A 15,332-nucleotide genomic window follows, 5' to 3' on the forward strand; every position below is an offset into this window, starting at 1 on the left:
AGGTGGCAACCCATTGAGATTAGTGATCTGAATAAAATGTCCTTTACTTAACCACGCCACTAGCGGAACGTTGACTGGCAATGGGATTCCAGCCAAATAAAGGAACACGCCCAAGAGGTTGACCATTTTGATGATGGGAAATTGGGTTTAGTTCATGTTCAGGGGCGAGATGTCAGGAGGCTCTCATCCAGCAGTGGATAGATGAAGTCAGTTGATAGGTACAAATGAGAGTTTAAAACTTGTGGGCTTGGTGACCTGTTATTTAACCATGTTATCTACAGTGTCCTCCAGATGTCTTGGTGACCCCCATTGAATTATCTAAAGCTTCATATTTTTCAAGTAAGGTTTATTTAAAACAAAAATGAATATGCAAAGGAAAACATATATTAGGGTTAATTTAATTGAGGGTCAGGGGTTGTCCATAAATGACGTCACGCACTTAGGGGGGGGGGGGTCAGATTTTTGTGACGATGTGTGACGAGGGGGGGGGGGTGAGAAATGTGACGTCACATCAAAATGCGCAACTTTAAATAAATATAGAATTGTTATAACAACACTAATTGTTATAGCAACACTCCTAAAACATCAGAGTGCAGCGCCACATTAAATACGCACTACAATGACAATAGTTTAAAGCGATTTGAAGCATGTTTTATTTTCAAAATGAAAAAAAAAAATTGGGGGGGGGGCAGAGCTTTGTGACGTCATATTTGAAGGGGGGGGGGGGGGATCCTGACTTTTTGTGACGCCGTGTGACGAGGGGGGGGGTCAAAAATCGTCCAAAATCGCGTGACGTCATTTATGGACGGCCCCTCACATCTGGACCACCTTGTATATCCATTTTGTAATTTCAAGGCTGGATGCAAGCCTCCCGATAATACGTTGGTCAATGCTGCTTGGTGGAGGTGGGGAAGCATAGAGGAGACAGTACATCAATAGATTTAGCTGCACTGATCCCCAAGGTGTGTTCTGCACACATAAATCCCATGTCCAACCTTGTAATGTACCTTTACAGAGACCTCCACCGTATCGCCTTAATAGAATTGGGGCAAGTGTTCTTTATTTAACCTCGTAGCGAGTTGGCCGAGGGTGTGGGGGTGGCCAGCACCACGCCTGGCCACCTTTGTCTCCTTACACATCGCACTCGGTACTTATTTGAGGCTGAGTCGATCTAGGGGAGACCCAGGACTGGTTCAGATAGCTCCACTACCGTTCCCCCCACTTTATCTTGGGCCTTTACCACACATACTTTGGAAGGCTACTCTTGAAACATACAATACTGGGCAGTGCTTGTCATGTGATAATCCGCTTTTACAAACTACAGTATAGTGCGGCCCTGTCTGACCTATTTTTCCACTTATCCACTCAATCAGCTGCACCCAGAGTCACGCTCAAAACAGTCCATTGTTCTATTTATATTGCACCCAGTAATGTTTGTAAGGTTTCACGATATTATTATAATCCATGCCAGAGTATACGGCTTTGTCTTGAAATTCCCAAGAGATGTCGGACATTGGGCATCAGTGGCGCAGTTGTGAGTGCAATGCGCTTCAATTCCCGGTCATGGTTAATTTTAGTGGCGAGTGATATCTGAACTGTGGCTTGCCCCTTTTAATAAGCCAGCGTGGTGAAGCATGGTCAAACAACGCCCATGACCGATACATTGTGGACATGCCGTTATCCAGTGGCATATTAGCAAAGAGCTGTACATTATTATTGTATTGTAAAGTGAACTCTGAATGTTCTGTGTTTATATTTATACTGGTAGGAACCTCCTGGTTCCACCAGCCCACAGGGGATTATTGTGTCGGTCCGTCGTGCATCCAAAAATGGGAGGGGTGGGGCTGGGTGGAGAGGGGAGGGTGGGGAGGGGCTGGGTGGGGAGGGTGGGGGTGGGAGGGGTGGGGCTGGGTGGGGAGGGGCTGGATGGGGGGTGGGAGGGGTGGGGAGGGTGGTGCTGGGTGGGGGGTAGGAGGGGTGGGCCTGGGTGGGGAGGGGCTGGGTGGGGAGGGGCTGGGTGGGGCTGGGTGGGGGGTAGGAGGGGTGGGCCTGGGTGGGGTGGGGCTGGGTGGGGAGGGGCTGGTCACCCCGTGGTGCCCTTATAAAACTCAACGTTTAACCTACTCACGCCGGCTTGTGCCCGCCCTCACAGTCGGCCATATTTGCGGAATACACCACGCCGCCGTTGACCCTGGCCATTGACCGAGCAACCCAACGTTCCTACCAGCTCCCTCCACAGGAATGTGTTATTATTCCGAATTGCAAATGACTGTGTGGATTGATCAAGAGCAATTTTAGTTGGTTCATAGTTTAGCTTTGTGAATTATACACAGCCATTTCCCCGGACTGCCAGCAAGTCCTGCACTTCACACCAACGCCCTTCATCTGTGGTGACATTTTGTCCAATATACTCTTGCGAGACCCTGCAAGTATGATTTACTTTCAGAGAAGTAGATATAAGCATTGGATGTTGCATTTATATGAATACATAATTTCATATCCATATTAACCATTCATGTCAAACTAGTGTATAATTCCGGTGGGATTTCATACCGGCCGTATTGGTTTCTTACCTTATCTCATCGGTGTTTCCTCAGAGAGCGATGTAGAGAGAGCGAGTAAGCCTACGAGCGAGTGGGCGAGTAAGTGACTATAAAAGCGTGAGTCTGTGGGCAAGTGAGTCTGTGAGTTCACCAATACTATATTTGGCTGGAAGCGCAGTCATATACGTCATCAGCAGGTTTATGGTCACACGAAATCTGTGTCCGAAATACACATTTGGATTTGTCGAGTCCTAAAAAAAAATGGCCAAAACTGCACTGAATCAGAATCCAGATTCGAATTTGTCCCATTCCTAATTCCTACCATACGTCCACCCAGGGCCAGCATGGAGTCAGATCTGCTGCGAGCACAAGGCCACAACTCGGGTTCTTACAACAGCTTCGGGAGCCCGAGCGACGAGGACCCGGACGAGGTGGCTTCCGACTTTGTTCCCTTGAGCTCCGACCACTCCTCAGGCCCTGACCTTCCCCAAGACCCCACAGCCGGCCTCAGGCAACTGACACGCGAGCGTCCATCTTGCATCAACACAGCGGCGGCGTCTTGGAGGACAGCAGAGCAGCCTGCGGCGACTGAGGGGGTCATTGGTGAGATGATGATGAGATGATGAGCTTGTGTTTGTTTTGGGGAGTGATGGTAGTTTTGCACTGTGCTATGACCAGGGTTTGCATTCCTAGCATTGATGAACATTGCCATCACTGAGGGGATCATTGGTGAGATGATGAGCTTGTGTTTGTTTTGGGGAGTGATGGTAGTTTTGCATTGTGCTATGACCAGGGTTTGAATTCCTAGCATTGATGAACATTGCCATCACCAGTGGATACTTGCATCTATACTATAACCTGTTAGAGAGCTTCCTCTGTTTCACCGAAACAGCCTGGGTCTGTCCATTGCTGGTGTTCTACCCCCACAGTGTCTGGGACTGTCCAATACCAATGACTTTCCCACGACTAAGCTTGTTCTCCGTGGGCCATTCTTGTAAATCAGCTTAGGGCTGAATGTTTCTTACCTGCCTAACAAAACACAATCTTTGCGTTTGTTCCACGAAGTCCTGAAAGTAATGTGATAATGAATTGATTCTTCAATTAAAATGAGTTAATACACTCACAATACATGTATTCATCACATGTACACGTATGGCCCTTTTGTAATTACACGCAGGTAGTGGAATTTATTTTGTAGTGTAGTAGAGTACACCAATATATTGATAAACTGCCCTCTGCTGACAATATATCCCCAGAATGTACCCTATGTTGTCAGATCTGAAAACTTAAGCAGGCTTGAGTCTGGATGGGTGATCGCCATGCATTAAACTTTTGTTGTATAGTGCTGTGGGTCTGCGTATTCATCACAGTGGCAAAACAAATTATGCTTGAATTTAATTGTGACTGAATCGTGGGAATTCATCTGAATGCTGGATAGATGGGACAAAATAAGCATTAATTGAGCAAGAGAGGAGATGGGCCAATGACATGAGGCAGGATTTTAACCTAATATGGTCTGTGACCTCCCAGCGAACCTTCAACACTTTACCTGCTCTCAATGTGCGCCTGACCTCACACAAGCGCTGTGGTTGACATCAATAATATTTAACATTTGTAAGGTGCATTTCATCCATAGATCCCAATTCACCCATGTATGGAATGCAGGAAATAAACAACCAGGGTGACCCGCCAGAACTAGGGGTTAAAGGCCAATTTAAAGAGGTGAGTTTGCAAGACAGACTTAAATATATCTAATGAGTCTGATTGTCTTGTTAGCAAAGGCAAAGCATTCCAAAGCCTAGGAGCTGCACTGGAAAAAGCCTAATCACCCCAGGAATTTAGCCTTGACTTCGGAGTACTTAGAAGAAGGCGATCCGAAGATATCAGGGACCTCTTTGGAGTGTATTCATTTATCAGTTCTTGCAAATATTGTTAGGCTAACCTAGATACATGTGCCTCAAAGGACAGAGACTGGTCAAACTGAACACCAAGATTTTTAACGACCTGTGGTGGGCAGACATCAAGACCATCTATTGACAAACATGGCGAACCAACTTGAGATAACTGTAGAGGGGAGCCAATGAAGATGGCCTCAGTTTTGTCGGCATTTAGTCAAAAAAATGTTGCTGCAACTAAGATTTACCTAATGTTAATGATACAGGCATTGCAGAAACAGCCATCGCAGAGTCAGAGTCTAACTGGATGTGAATGTGCGTGCATCTCATCAGCATAACAGTGACAAGATAAACACAAATGTAGTAACAATGCCTAACGGTGCCATGTAGGCATGGAATAGTTGGGGACCAGGTACAAATCCTTGCAGGACACCGCAATGAACCGGTCTGATTGGAGATTTAAGGTCACCCATTGTGACTTAGTGCATGTGCTTCTCTAAATAAGAGCGAAATCCCCATTAAGTGTTCTGATCGTGAAAGAAGGACTCCATGCTCAATGTTGAAAACACGGTCCTGAGATTAAGGGGTCAGATATGTTATTGTAGGCCAGATGCTGGTGGTGGAAACGAGAGGTCATTGCACGTTCCAGGATATTGCATAAGTAAGGGAGGTTGGAGACAGGATGTGAGTTGTTTGGAAGTTTTGGATCAAGACCCAGCTGTTTGAAGAGTGAGTTTGACTGCAGCCATCTTAAAAATTGTGAGACCGTAGCAGTGTCAAGAATCTTGTTGAAGAGGCCAAGGACAAGGGGCCCCAATGCAGAAAGTCATCTCGTAAAATGCTACAGGGGAAGGGATCCAATAGAGAGCCTTACTACAGCTTCGATTAGAGGTTCGGAGAGCTGTGCAGCCCCGCAAGGATGAGTGGTGGTCGCGAGTTGCTGAGAAAATTTAATCTGACTTAGTAGCCCATCATCACAAATCACTCATTAATTCCATTAAAAAGTAGCTTGCAGTGCCACACCTATCACAATCCTTAGGATAAAGAAGGGTGATCTGATCTCGGACCCGAGGAACAGGTTTGTAAGTTTGCTGAGCATTTCTGTGAGGTCTTGGGGAAGAGGAAATCCCTCAGCCCAGATAACATCATGAGACAAGGTGAGGATGATCCTGCTGGAGCTGCGGTTCCTCAAATATTGGAAGAAGTGGTCACCCCCTGTGAGTGGCTGGCTGAAGTATCATTTATTCATTAAGTACGGAAGGTGAGCCAGAGTCTAAAATGATGAAATGTTCTGGGCAGAAATAATCTCCCTAGCAAGCTGCTGAGAAAGGGTGATATTTGTGTGCAGATTGCCCTATATGACATCATTATAACAGTCTGGACTACTGGACGGTTTCTGCAGGATTGGAAGGATCCCCTCATGGTCCTCCATAAGAAGCGGGACCGCCAGATTGTAATAACTAATGGGTATTTCCCTCCTCAGTGTGCCGGGTAAGGTCCTGGAAAGGATTATTCAACATTGCCTTGCCAGGCATGCTGAGGAGAGGCTTGAGGAGCCCGAATGTGGTTTCAGGCCAGGGCAGTCCTGCACACACCATATTCTCTGTCAGTCTGCTACAAACCAGAGCTGGTCATAGGCACAATCCCCAGGTATGGAAACCTCTCCACTCTTTCCACCAACTCTTCATGAGTGATGGGGCATTTGTATAAGGAGAGTAGAGGTTTCCATACCTGGGCATTGTGCTAATAACCAGCTCTGTCTTGGAAGCAGAGCTCTCACTCCATATCATTGAGGCGGCATTATTTTTTAATCTGTTGCGTAACGTGTGGAAGCTACCTGGCCTTTTTCTCCACAAGAAGTTTTGGGTCTTTTCGGCCACATTCACACAAAAGCAGTTCCAAAAGAATGAGTTTTGATTTAGAGTGTTATGTTTATGGTGTCCGTGTATGTTGTTTGTGTGTTATGTGTGTGGTGCGTGTATGTACGGTATACGTTTTTGTGGTGGGCTTGCAGGCAGCACAGTGGTGGTGAGCGATGCTGGCGGAGGTGCTGGTGTATCGGGGTTGTCTCAGCTGCTGGAGATCTTGGAGGAGCCCATCCCGGGCGTGGGAACCTACGATGACTTCCACACCATTGACTGGCTCCGGGAGAAATCACGTGACAGAGAGAGGCACCGCACAGTACGATGTGGCACCCACATGAAGGAATGTTTAATCATGCCAGCACCTCAGAGTATCAGAATTGTCTCAGTCTGGTCACTTAGCTGAACCAAAAATCATTACATTTTGGTTTTCAGTTGATTTGGCTAGATACCAGCTCTGAGTTGTAAAAATAAAAATTTTACTGTTAGATTACAAATATTTATTGTTGTAGTAGTACCTGTGAGAAATATGGCCCATAGGGAGCAAAATAAAAAGGATCACTTCAAGTGATGTCAGACGAAGTTCTGTGAATTCTGCATCCATAGGCTGGTGTCTAAATATATGGAATGCAAGCCTTTCTCATCTATTGCATCACTACCCCACAGGCTATTGACAGCCTATTGCATGCAACTGGTTCCCATACAGTCGCACTACATCGCAGCTAATAGAGTTTGGTTCTAATTTCTGTAATCGAGCACAATTGCAATCAAAAACGTATTCCAATCAACGAGCAGGTCACGTGACCAATGCATAGCATGTATTTGAGTGTGTACATGAAAAGATTCCTGGTTGAGGTTAAATATGTATGTATATATGAGTGTGTATATATATGCATGTGTGTGAGTGTGTCTGAGATTGTGTCAATGTATGTGTATATGTGCATGCATGTTTTGTGTATGTGTATGGCGGTTGCATAATTGTAACAACTACTGGCCCATTCCCTCAGTGTACCAAGAAAGGTCCTGGCAAGGATTATTCTACATCACCTTGCCAGGCATGCGAAGGAGAGGCCCAATGTGGTTTTTGGCTGGGGTGGTTCTTCACTTATGCCATTTTCTCTGTCCGTCTACTACAGCAGAGGTGTACGCAATTTCAACGGGACCTAAATATCTTCTTAATTGACCTGGTTAAGGTCTATGATACCATAAATAGGCGAGGGCTCTGAGTTGTTTTTCGTGCTTTCGGGGTCCCTTACTCTGTGCGAGATCATTAAGGACTTTCATGATGGTGGACAGGCCTGGGTAAAGCTGCGTGGCTGGGAGTCAGAGCTATTCCCTGTTTACCTTGGGGTTTGACAGCGATGTCCTCTGGCTTCAACATTATTTTACATATTTTTTGACGACGTAGTTATAGAAGTTTTCCATGGTTGTACCAAATACATTTCTATCTACTACAGATACAATGGAAGGCTGATCGATGCCTGGACATGGTCAAGGGATGGCTCCTTATTGGTCAACCATGTTATGCATGCTGATGATCTGGTAATTGCTGCTCACTCTGAGAAGGAGTTGGGGGTTCTGCTGCTAAACTTGGAGCATGCCTCTAAAAGGTGGGGCCTTACCATCAGCCCTACGAAAACTAAGCACCTACCTGGGTATTTTGTGTCATCAGACAATCCACCCTCGCAACTTCCCATGAGTGATTGGGCAGTTGTGGAGAGAGTGGAAAAGCTTCCATACCTGGATAGTGTGCTTATGACCAGCTCTGGTTTGGCAGCGGAGGTTTCACTCTGAATCAGTCGAGTGGCATCTTTTCATCAGCTGCTCAGCGCTGTTTGGAAGATACCTGGTCTTTCGCTGCACACAAAGCTTTATGTCTTCTCAGCCACTGTTATTCCCTCCCTTTATCTATGCTTGCGAAACATGGACCCCTCTGAAAGAAACATTCAGGCTGGCCTGCCTACGATCCATCCTAGGTTTAACCAGGGCTGGATTATGTGAGGAGTTCACAAATCCTTGAAAGATCTGGACAGTTTCCCATCAGTGAGTTCCACAGGCAGGAGAGGCTGCATTGTTTGGGTTATGTAGCCCGCATGCTCAACCAACGTATATCCAAACAGCTATTGTTTGGCCAGATAGAGGAGGCTAAATGGGTGCAGCACGGGCTAGAAAGGAGATGGACTGATCTACAGAAGGATGTAGAACTGATTTGACTTGTCGATGACTTGTATCAGCGGTGTCAAGATCGGCCTCTGTGGGGGAGGCTCGTGAAGAATGCTATTCGGCAGTTTGATGCAGTTGCCCTCCAACAACAGCAGAGGGCAGAGGAGTAACACTTACAACAATGAGCAAAGTGCCAGGCGGCTAAAATGAAGCAAGCTGGTACAGTGGCGAACACAGTTGGTACATCTACCGGTTATCTCAGTCACTCAACCCATGGCACCTGGATCTGTTCCGTGACCTCTTGTCTCTTGCCAGCCACTTCACGTGGCCTAAAAGTGCACCTACCCTGGCAACAAGCGTCGTGGTGACATCACCGCCACTTTGTCGCAAATGGCAGTCGTTGTTGGGGAGCGGTAGTGTAGTAGTTAGCAGAGGTGTGGACTCGAGTCATGTGACTTGGACTCGAGTCAGACTCGAGTCATGAATTTGATGACTTGCGACTCGACTTGGACTTGCATAACAATGACTTTGTCCCACCTATGAGATGTGGACTCGAGTCATGTGACTTGGACTCGAGTCAGACTCGAGTCATGAATTTGATGACTTGCGACTCGACTTGGACTTGCATAACAATGACTTTGTCCCACCTCTGGTAGTTAGTGTGCTGCGCTAAGAACCTGGTGACCCGAGTTTGATTCTCACGTCCAACACCAGTGATGATTATCTGAACTGGTCCTGGGCCTCCCCTAGGCTGGCTTAGCCTCAAATGAGTACCTAGTGTGGTGTATAAACATTGCCACTATAGAGACAAAGGCACCCGGGCGTGGTGCTGGCCACCCACCCCCCTCATGTGCCATGCCAGCCTTCATAGGTCCTCTATAACAGCACTTGCCCCAAAAGTCTGTTCAGGCTATATGGGGGATCTTTTTTTTAAGTTCAACACATCCACAGTGGTGTAATGATGAGTGCACTGTGCTACAAACCTAATGACCTAACTTGAGTGGAAAGTAAAATATGAACATGTCCTTCCCTAGGTCGACTCAGCCTTAGATGAGTGCTTAGTGCAATGTGTAAACAGCACTGGAGATACAAAATGCATTTGGGTGTGGTGCTTACCACGCCATTATTTGTAACTTAGTGTTTTGAAAACCGTAGTTTAAGCTGTGAGCAACTCTTGTCTGATGACTCTTGGAACCTATAACTTTTAATTTCTAGAATTAATAAATCCCACTCCTTCATATTTACCGTCAGCTCATGTATGGTGCTCTCAAATTTCCCTTCCCATCTTTTTATCTCACTGATGCCAACAATATCCCAGAATGATTCCTTTCAAGTATTCGCACACTCACTGTGTGTGACGATGGTCACATAGAGTAGGCTTCCTGTTCTTACCCAGTGATTTATAACATTGGGTACACCTAAGTCTACCCTGCTGTCACCATGGATGATGAAATCAGAGCTGCAAAGTTGACTGAGGACTGACATTTTCTGGCTGCACTACCATTAGGGGAAGATTAGCCGCTGTACTTCATGCCGGTCAGTGCGGGTTGGCGAAGATACTCACCTGACGAGGGAACACCATCACTCACATTCAGGTGACCCCATCCACTTGATAGTTAACTAGAGCAGACTTATTTATTACAGGCAGACCTCGCTTATCACTCAAGATGTTCCTGGAGAAGTGAACTAAAATGTAATTAGTGCTAAAAGGGGTTATTATACCATTGTATATATGGGGATCTGTCTTGGAAGTATTATTTCTTACATATGAGCAATATATGAGGGCTTGATTGGGGTATCGGTAATCGCGCTAATAATAATACAGATGGAAATACAGGTTTAAAAAAAAGAATATTTTATTAGAATAACATCAGTATATTGTACCAGTGCGTCTACCGGACGCTCAAGACCCACACCCACCTGACGGACCTGGCGCTGCGTGTTTTCATCAGTAATTTTTGGTTTAAATGTTTTTTTAGTATACTTTTTCTCCATGACAAAGAGGGCTGTAACGAATCAGCGTTCTATGGGGTGGCACTCAGCGATGTCTTCCTGTAGTTTATATTCCATTGAAATCTAAATTCTATTGTTGATTTGCAAATATTTTTTATTTGACTATATTTGTTTAAATAGTGTATATGTTGGTGATTAGAATACTTTTTGTGAGGATTCTGTTTATGTTAATTATAATGTACATGCTGCTGATGATGAGGGTGCTCGTGATGCTATTGGTGAATGGAATCATGACCTCGCAAATCACAACAAATCATTGAATTGCCGGCAGAGTTGAACCGCATTAAGTGGAATTGTGAGTAAATAAATCAATCGATGATTTGTTACATAACTCGTGTACATAGTGTCAAAATTATTATTATGATTTGTAGATTTGGAGTCGTCGTAAGAGCTCCGTGTGGGAGTTTTTGACGAGCGTGCACGATGCCTGGTCCGGGTGGCTGGTGGTAACGCTCACAGGACTCGCAGCAGGTACCATCTGCACCATCATCAGAATCGTCAGCATCTTTCCCATAAACATCAGCATCATCATCACCACCATAAGCAACACCCGTACTGTGAACACCATTAGCATCATCACCATCAGCAACAACAGTACGGTGAACACCATCATCAATATCAACATCATCAGCATTCTTACCACCATCAGCACCATCACCATCAACAGCATCAATAACATCAGTACTCTGAACACCATCACCACAATTAATAAGGGCAATTGCCAGAAACGTCACCTTTATAACATTTCTTCTTAAGATAAATGGGCAGGGAATTGAAGAAGGGACTTGTAAAGACCTGAGCATGCAGTTTAATGTTATACATGGCAGAGAAAGGCCAACATTAGAAGACTGGGAAGTTGTAAGATGTGGGTGTGGCATAAAAATGTAAGAAATCGGTTAGATCAAAAGAAATAGTAATTGAGGAAGTGCTACTGTGGGTCTAGAGGAGATTGCCTAAACTATAAAAATCTAGAAAAGGCACAATATCTGGATTGGGCATTTTATCAAGAGGGGAAGTATTGCTAAAATAGGCTCTGGAGGAAAGGATGTTTGTGAAGGTGCTGCTCAATAGCTAAAATATATTTAAGTTGTTTGCCGAAATTAAGAGGAAAGCACAATATCCGACTGGATGGAGGGAACTTGAATGAAGAAGCAGTGCTGAGGCAGAGAACCCCATAATATCTGGCTGTGCTTACGTATATGGTCCACTGCTTGCCCTGTGTACTTTTCCACAGGCATAGTTGTCTGTACCAGTATTTTCTCACGCGCCTGTGCATGCGTGCGTATGCGTGCAGGTGCGTTGGCAGGCTTGATCGATATTGCGGCCGACTGGATGTCACAGCTAAAGGAGGGCATTTGCCTGCCTGCATTCTGGTTCAACCGCGAACAGTGTTGCTGGACGTCCAACGAAACCACCTTCTTGCAACGTGACCGATGTCCTCAGTGGCACAGCTGGGGACAGCTTGTGATGCGTACTGATGAGGTAGGACAGCAACAAGGGAGATATGGGGCATTCAGGAGGCACAGGTGCATGGAGATAAAGGATCCATGGGACTGTTTGTGTAACAATGCATTATTAAAGCATCATTTAGTAACACATGTAAGAAGCCATTATGAATTCAGATTTTTTTAAATTTTCATTAGCAAATGGTATTCTAATTCTGTATCTGGGTTAATGCAGCGAATGAGGCAGAATATGCAAGTTTATCTCTTGAGCAAAATACCACAAAGTGAACAAATAACCATGTGCTGGAGGCTCCAAGATGACATGCATGTCTTATGTTCAATGGCTAAGCCCCCACAGGGCGGAGGGAAGAGACTGAACCGTAACTTGGTGAGCCTCCAGAAATAAAAGGCAAATGCTTGCTGGTGAGGAGAGGTTGCCACTTCCTCTGCTGAGAGCTGGACCGGTATGTGTAAATGAAGGGGGACAAGGAAGTACCGAAAAGATAATTAAGAAAAATGGATCATGTCTTGGTACATGATGTGGTCTTTTAGGCATAACCAGAAGACATGAAAGAAGGTTTTTGTGTGGTTTGGTTCAAACAGCTGGGGCAGCAGGGGATCTGCTGCGGGATGTATAACACTGGTCAACACACTTTTTCTGGCATAAGGTATTCCAACGGTTTTAATGTAATTTTGGGGTGCTGATTCCAAATCTGGCATCAGTTTTTGTCTATCACATCAGGTTTTTGAGATATCAAAGATTGGATTTTCAATAAAAACTGCAGAAGAAAAATATTAAATAAATGTGGATATCTACATAAAATGATATTATAAACAGACTATCTTAAAAATACAGCGCCGTATTTTAACACTAAAGCAGTCACTGACTCGCAACAGCTTGCAATCATAAGTGACAGAGTTAATTTTGGGTAAAATAAATGAAAATGGGGTATGCCGATAGCATAAAATGAGATGTGATAGAGCAAATCTGAGATCAGATTTGGAATCAGCACCCTGAAATTAGTCTAAAACAGCTGCAAAAGTCCAGGCCAGAAAAAAATGTGTTTTTTTTGTTGACCAGTGTTATTTAGCTTGATGTGAACTTGTGTCACTGGTTTGTTGTTGTGGCTGTGCAGGGTGCCGGCTCCTATATATGTAACTACATACTGTACGTGCTCTGGGCTGTCTTCCTGGCACTCGTGGCTGTCCTGCTCGTCAAGATGTTTGCTCCCTATGCGTGTGGCTCCGGGATTCCTGAGGTGACTTTTCCTGCATTTGATCATCCGATTAGAGTGTCGTGTTATTTTTCTTCTTGGTTCTTTCGGTAAAGTCACGTAGAAGGGAAATAATAAAATAATAAAAATAAAACATAAAATAATTCTCACGACGTTTCGGCTACAACGCAAGCAGCCGTCCTCAGATGAAGAATTAAACACCACCAAGCTTGGAGCGTATATTTAAGCTGGGTTGGAAGGGTGTTATTCTTAACGTGTTATTTTCCTTTATCCATGATGGTGTCGAGGGTGCTATTGGTTTATTTTATGTTTGTTCCTGTCGGTGAAATAGACTCCTGATATCCATGAGTTTGTAGATGATCTCATGGATGATAGACATATTTTGCCAACATCCGCAAGTGATTTCTCATCGCTATACAAATACACAAACAATACGATTAATTTATCTCTACTTCTGGATTACTCATCTTGTCAGCTAAAAGACATGCATAAGAGGTGGCCATGTGGCTCAGAGGTCAGAGTGCAAAGCTGGCAAAGCTCAGATTCTGGCTTCAAATCGAGGTCGCTCGATCTGACAAAGCTAAAATCTCAATTGTAGTGAGTTTTTTCTATCATTCTGGTCACAAATTGATCGTTTTCAAACATCACACAAATATTAATTTGTCTAAATACAATCTCTTGACTCATGAAAAATACATGAAAATTAGTTTTTCTCTTAAAATTTGGCAAAATTCCAGTTGACATTTACAATATTTATTATCCGACAAACACCAATCTATTAGCAGAGTATGTGGGAAAGTTTTGCCTTTGTGCAAAGATATAAAAGGTCACTTTAATTGTTTTTCAGAAGAACTTGTGTGAACATCTCTGGTTGCAGCCATGCTTGGATATGCCATGGGTTTGTGAGAGATTAAATTAACACAACCTAAGCAATGAAAGGCCTCTAAAGGAATGTACACTGCTTATTTTATAACACCCGTGATGGTCAAAGTGGCAAGTTATTAAAACTAAACAGCTCCTCCTGTGCCTGCTCTAGAACGTCTTTTTTTTATCTTTCTCTACATCTAAATAATTTTCCCCATTCAACGTCCCACAGCCCACAACTCAAGACCTTCCAGTCATCTTATGTCTTGCTTTGTAGAGTGCACGATGTGAATGTGAGGTTGACTTTGAAGGGAGGTTGACTCATTTTGTCTGTGTGTAAATTCAGATTAGAGGGAAAAAAATAATCCTTAAATAACAGGATTTTCCACAAATCAATTTGTAGCGTGGATAAAATTATTAAGTAGCGGTTATAAAAAAGTCTGCTGCAAATAAGAGGAGCTGCACTGTTATTATCTAACACCATCTCTGGTCTTTTCTGGTCGACTCGGGATGTGTGTGTTCCTGTGCTTCTGGATCCAGATCAAGACGATCCTGAGTGGCTTCATCATCCGGGGCTACCTGGGTAAGTGGACGCTGCTTATCAAGACGGTGACGCTGGTGCTCGCCGTGTCGTCTGGGCTCAGCCTGGGCAAGGAGGGACCCTTAGTTCACGTCGCCTGCTGCTGCGGAAACATCTTCAGCTACCTCTTCCCCAAGTACCGCACCAACGAGGCCAAGAAGAGGGAGGTGCGCGCCATGGACTTCATTCTTTTTTTTTTAGAACTCACCGCCGCTTTTAAAAGTTGAAAATAATATAATTTCAGCTGTTTCTGTTCCTTTGTTGCTGAATAACTTCAGATTGCTGCTCACGTGTGACCAGCCATTGCGCTGAGTACGATGGCATGCGCTTGTAATCCTGGCACTTTTGAGGCGAGGGTTGGTGGTCGTTCAGGTTTTGTGTAACTTCTAAACCTGCCCAGCTACGTGGTGGCCAGAAGGTGGTGGCAGAGGACATTACTTGTTGAATGCCTGTGTCGAGCTTTATCATTCCTTCATATTTGCGGGTTTTCTCCCGTATGCCAGTTTCCTCCTGCATGCCATACACTCATAAATGGAATTGGCCAACGTGTCTCAATGCGTGACTCTCCCGATAAGGAGTCTTGTGGCTTGGCGAGGCTCTCCTGGATAAATAAACACCATTATGGTTATTTTAAAACTGCTTTCCTCCTCTTGCTTGTTTAAATCTACTTCCCCACTGAGTGGCAGTCCAAGAAGCTGCCCTTTAGGTTCTCGTACGGTGTACCCCCCACTC

At 44.7% G+C, this 15,332-nt stretch overlaps 1 protein-coding gene across 1 annotated transcript in view; it reads left to right on the forward strand.

Moving 5' to 3' along the window:
• Positions 1-15,332, forward strand: part of LOC144718950 (H(+)/Cl(-) exchange transporter 4-like) — a 30,906-nt gene that overhangs the window by 499 nt on the left and 15,075 nt on the right. Inside the window, exons 2-7 of the mRNA XM_078594587.1 lie at positions 2,881-3,146; positions 6,453-6,619; positions 10,848-10,947; positions 11,771-11,958; positions 13,058-13,180; positions 14,561-14,767. Of these exons, the coding sequence (XP_078450713.1) occupies positions 2,888-3,146; positions 6,453-6,619; positions 10,848-10,947; positions 11,771-11,958; positions 13,058-13,180; positions 14,561-14,767 (1,044 nt within the window). The 5' untranslated portion in view covers positions 2,881-2,887. The remainder of the gene's footprint in view (positions 1-2,880; positions 3,147-6,452; positions 6,620-10,847; positions 10,948-11,770; positions 11,959-13,057; positions 13,181-14,560; positions 14,768-15,332) is intronic.

This window comes from Lampetra planeri, chromosome 5, assembly GCF_965212315.1.
Source record: "Lampetra planeri chromosome 5, kcLamPlan1.2.h2, whole genome shotgun sequence".
Lineage (NCBI taxonomy): Eukaryota > Metazoa > Chordata > Hyperoartia > Petromyzontiformes > Petromyzontidae > Lampetra > Lampetra planeri.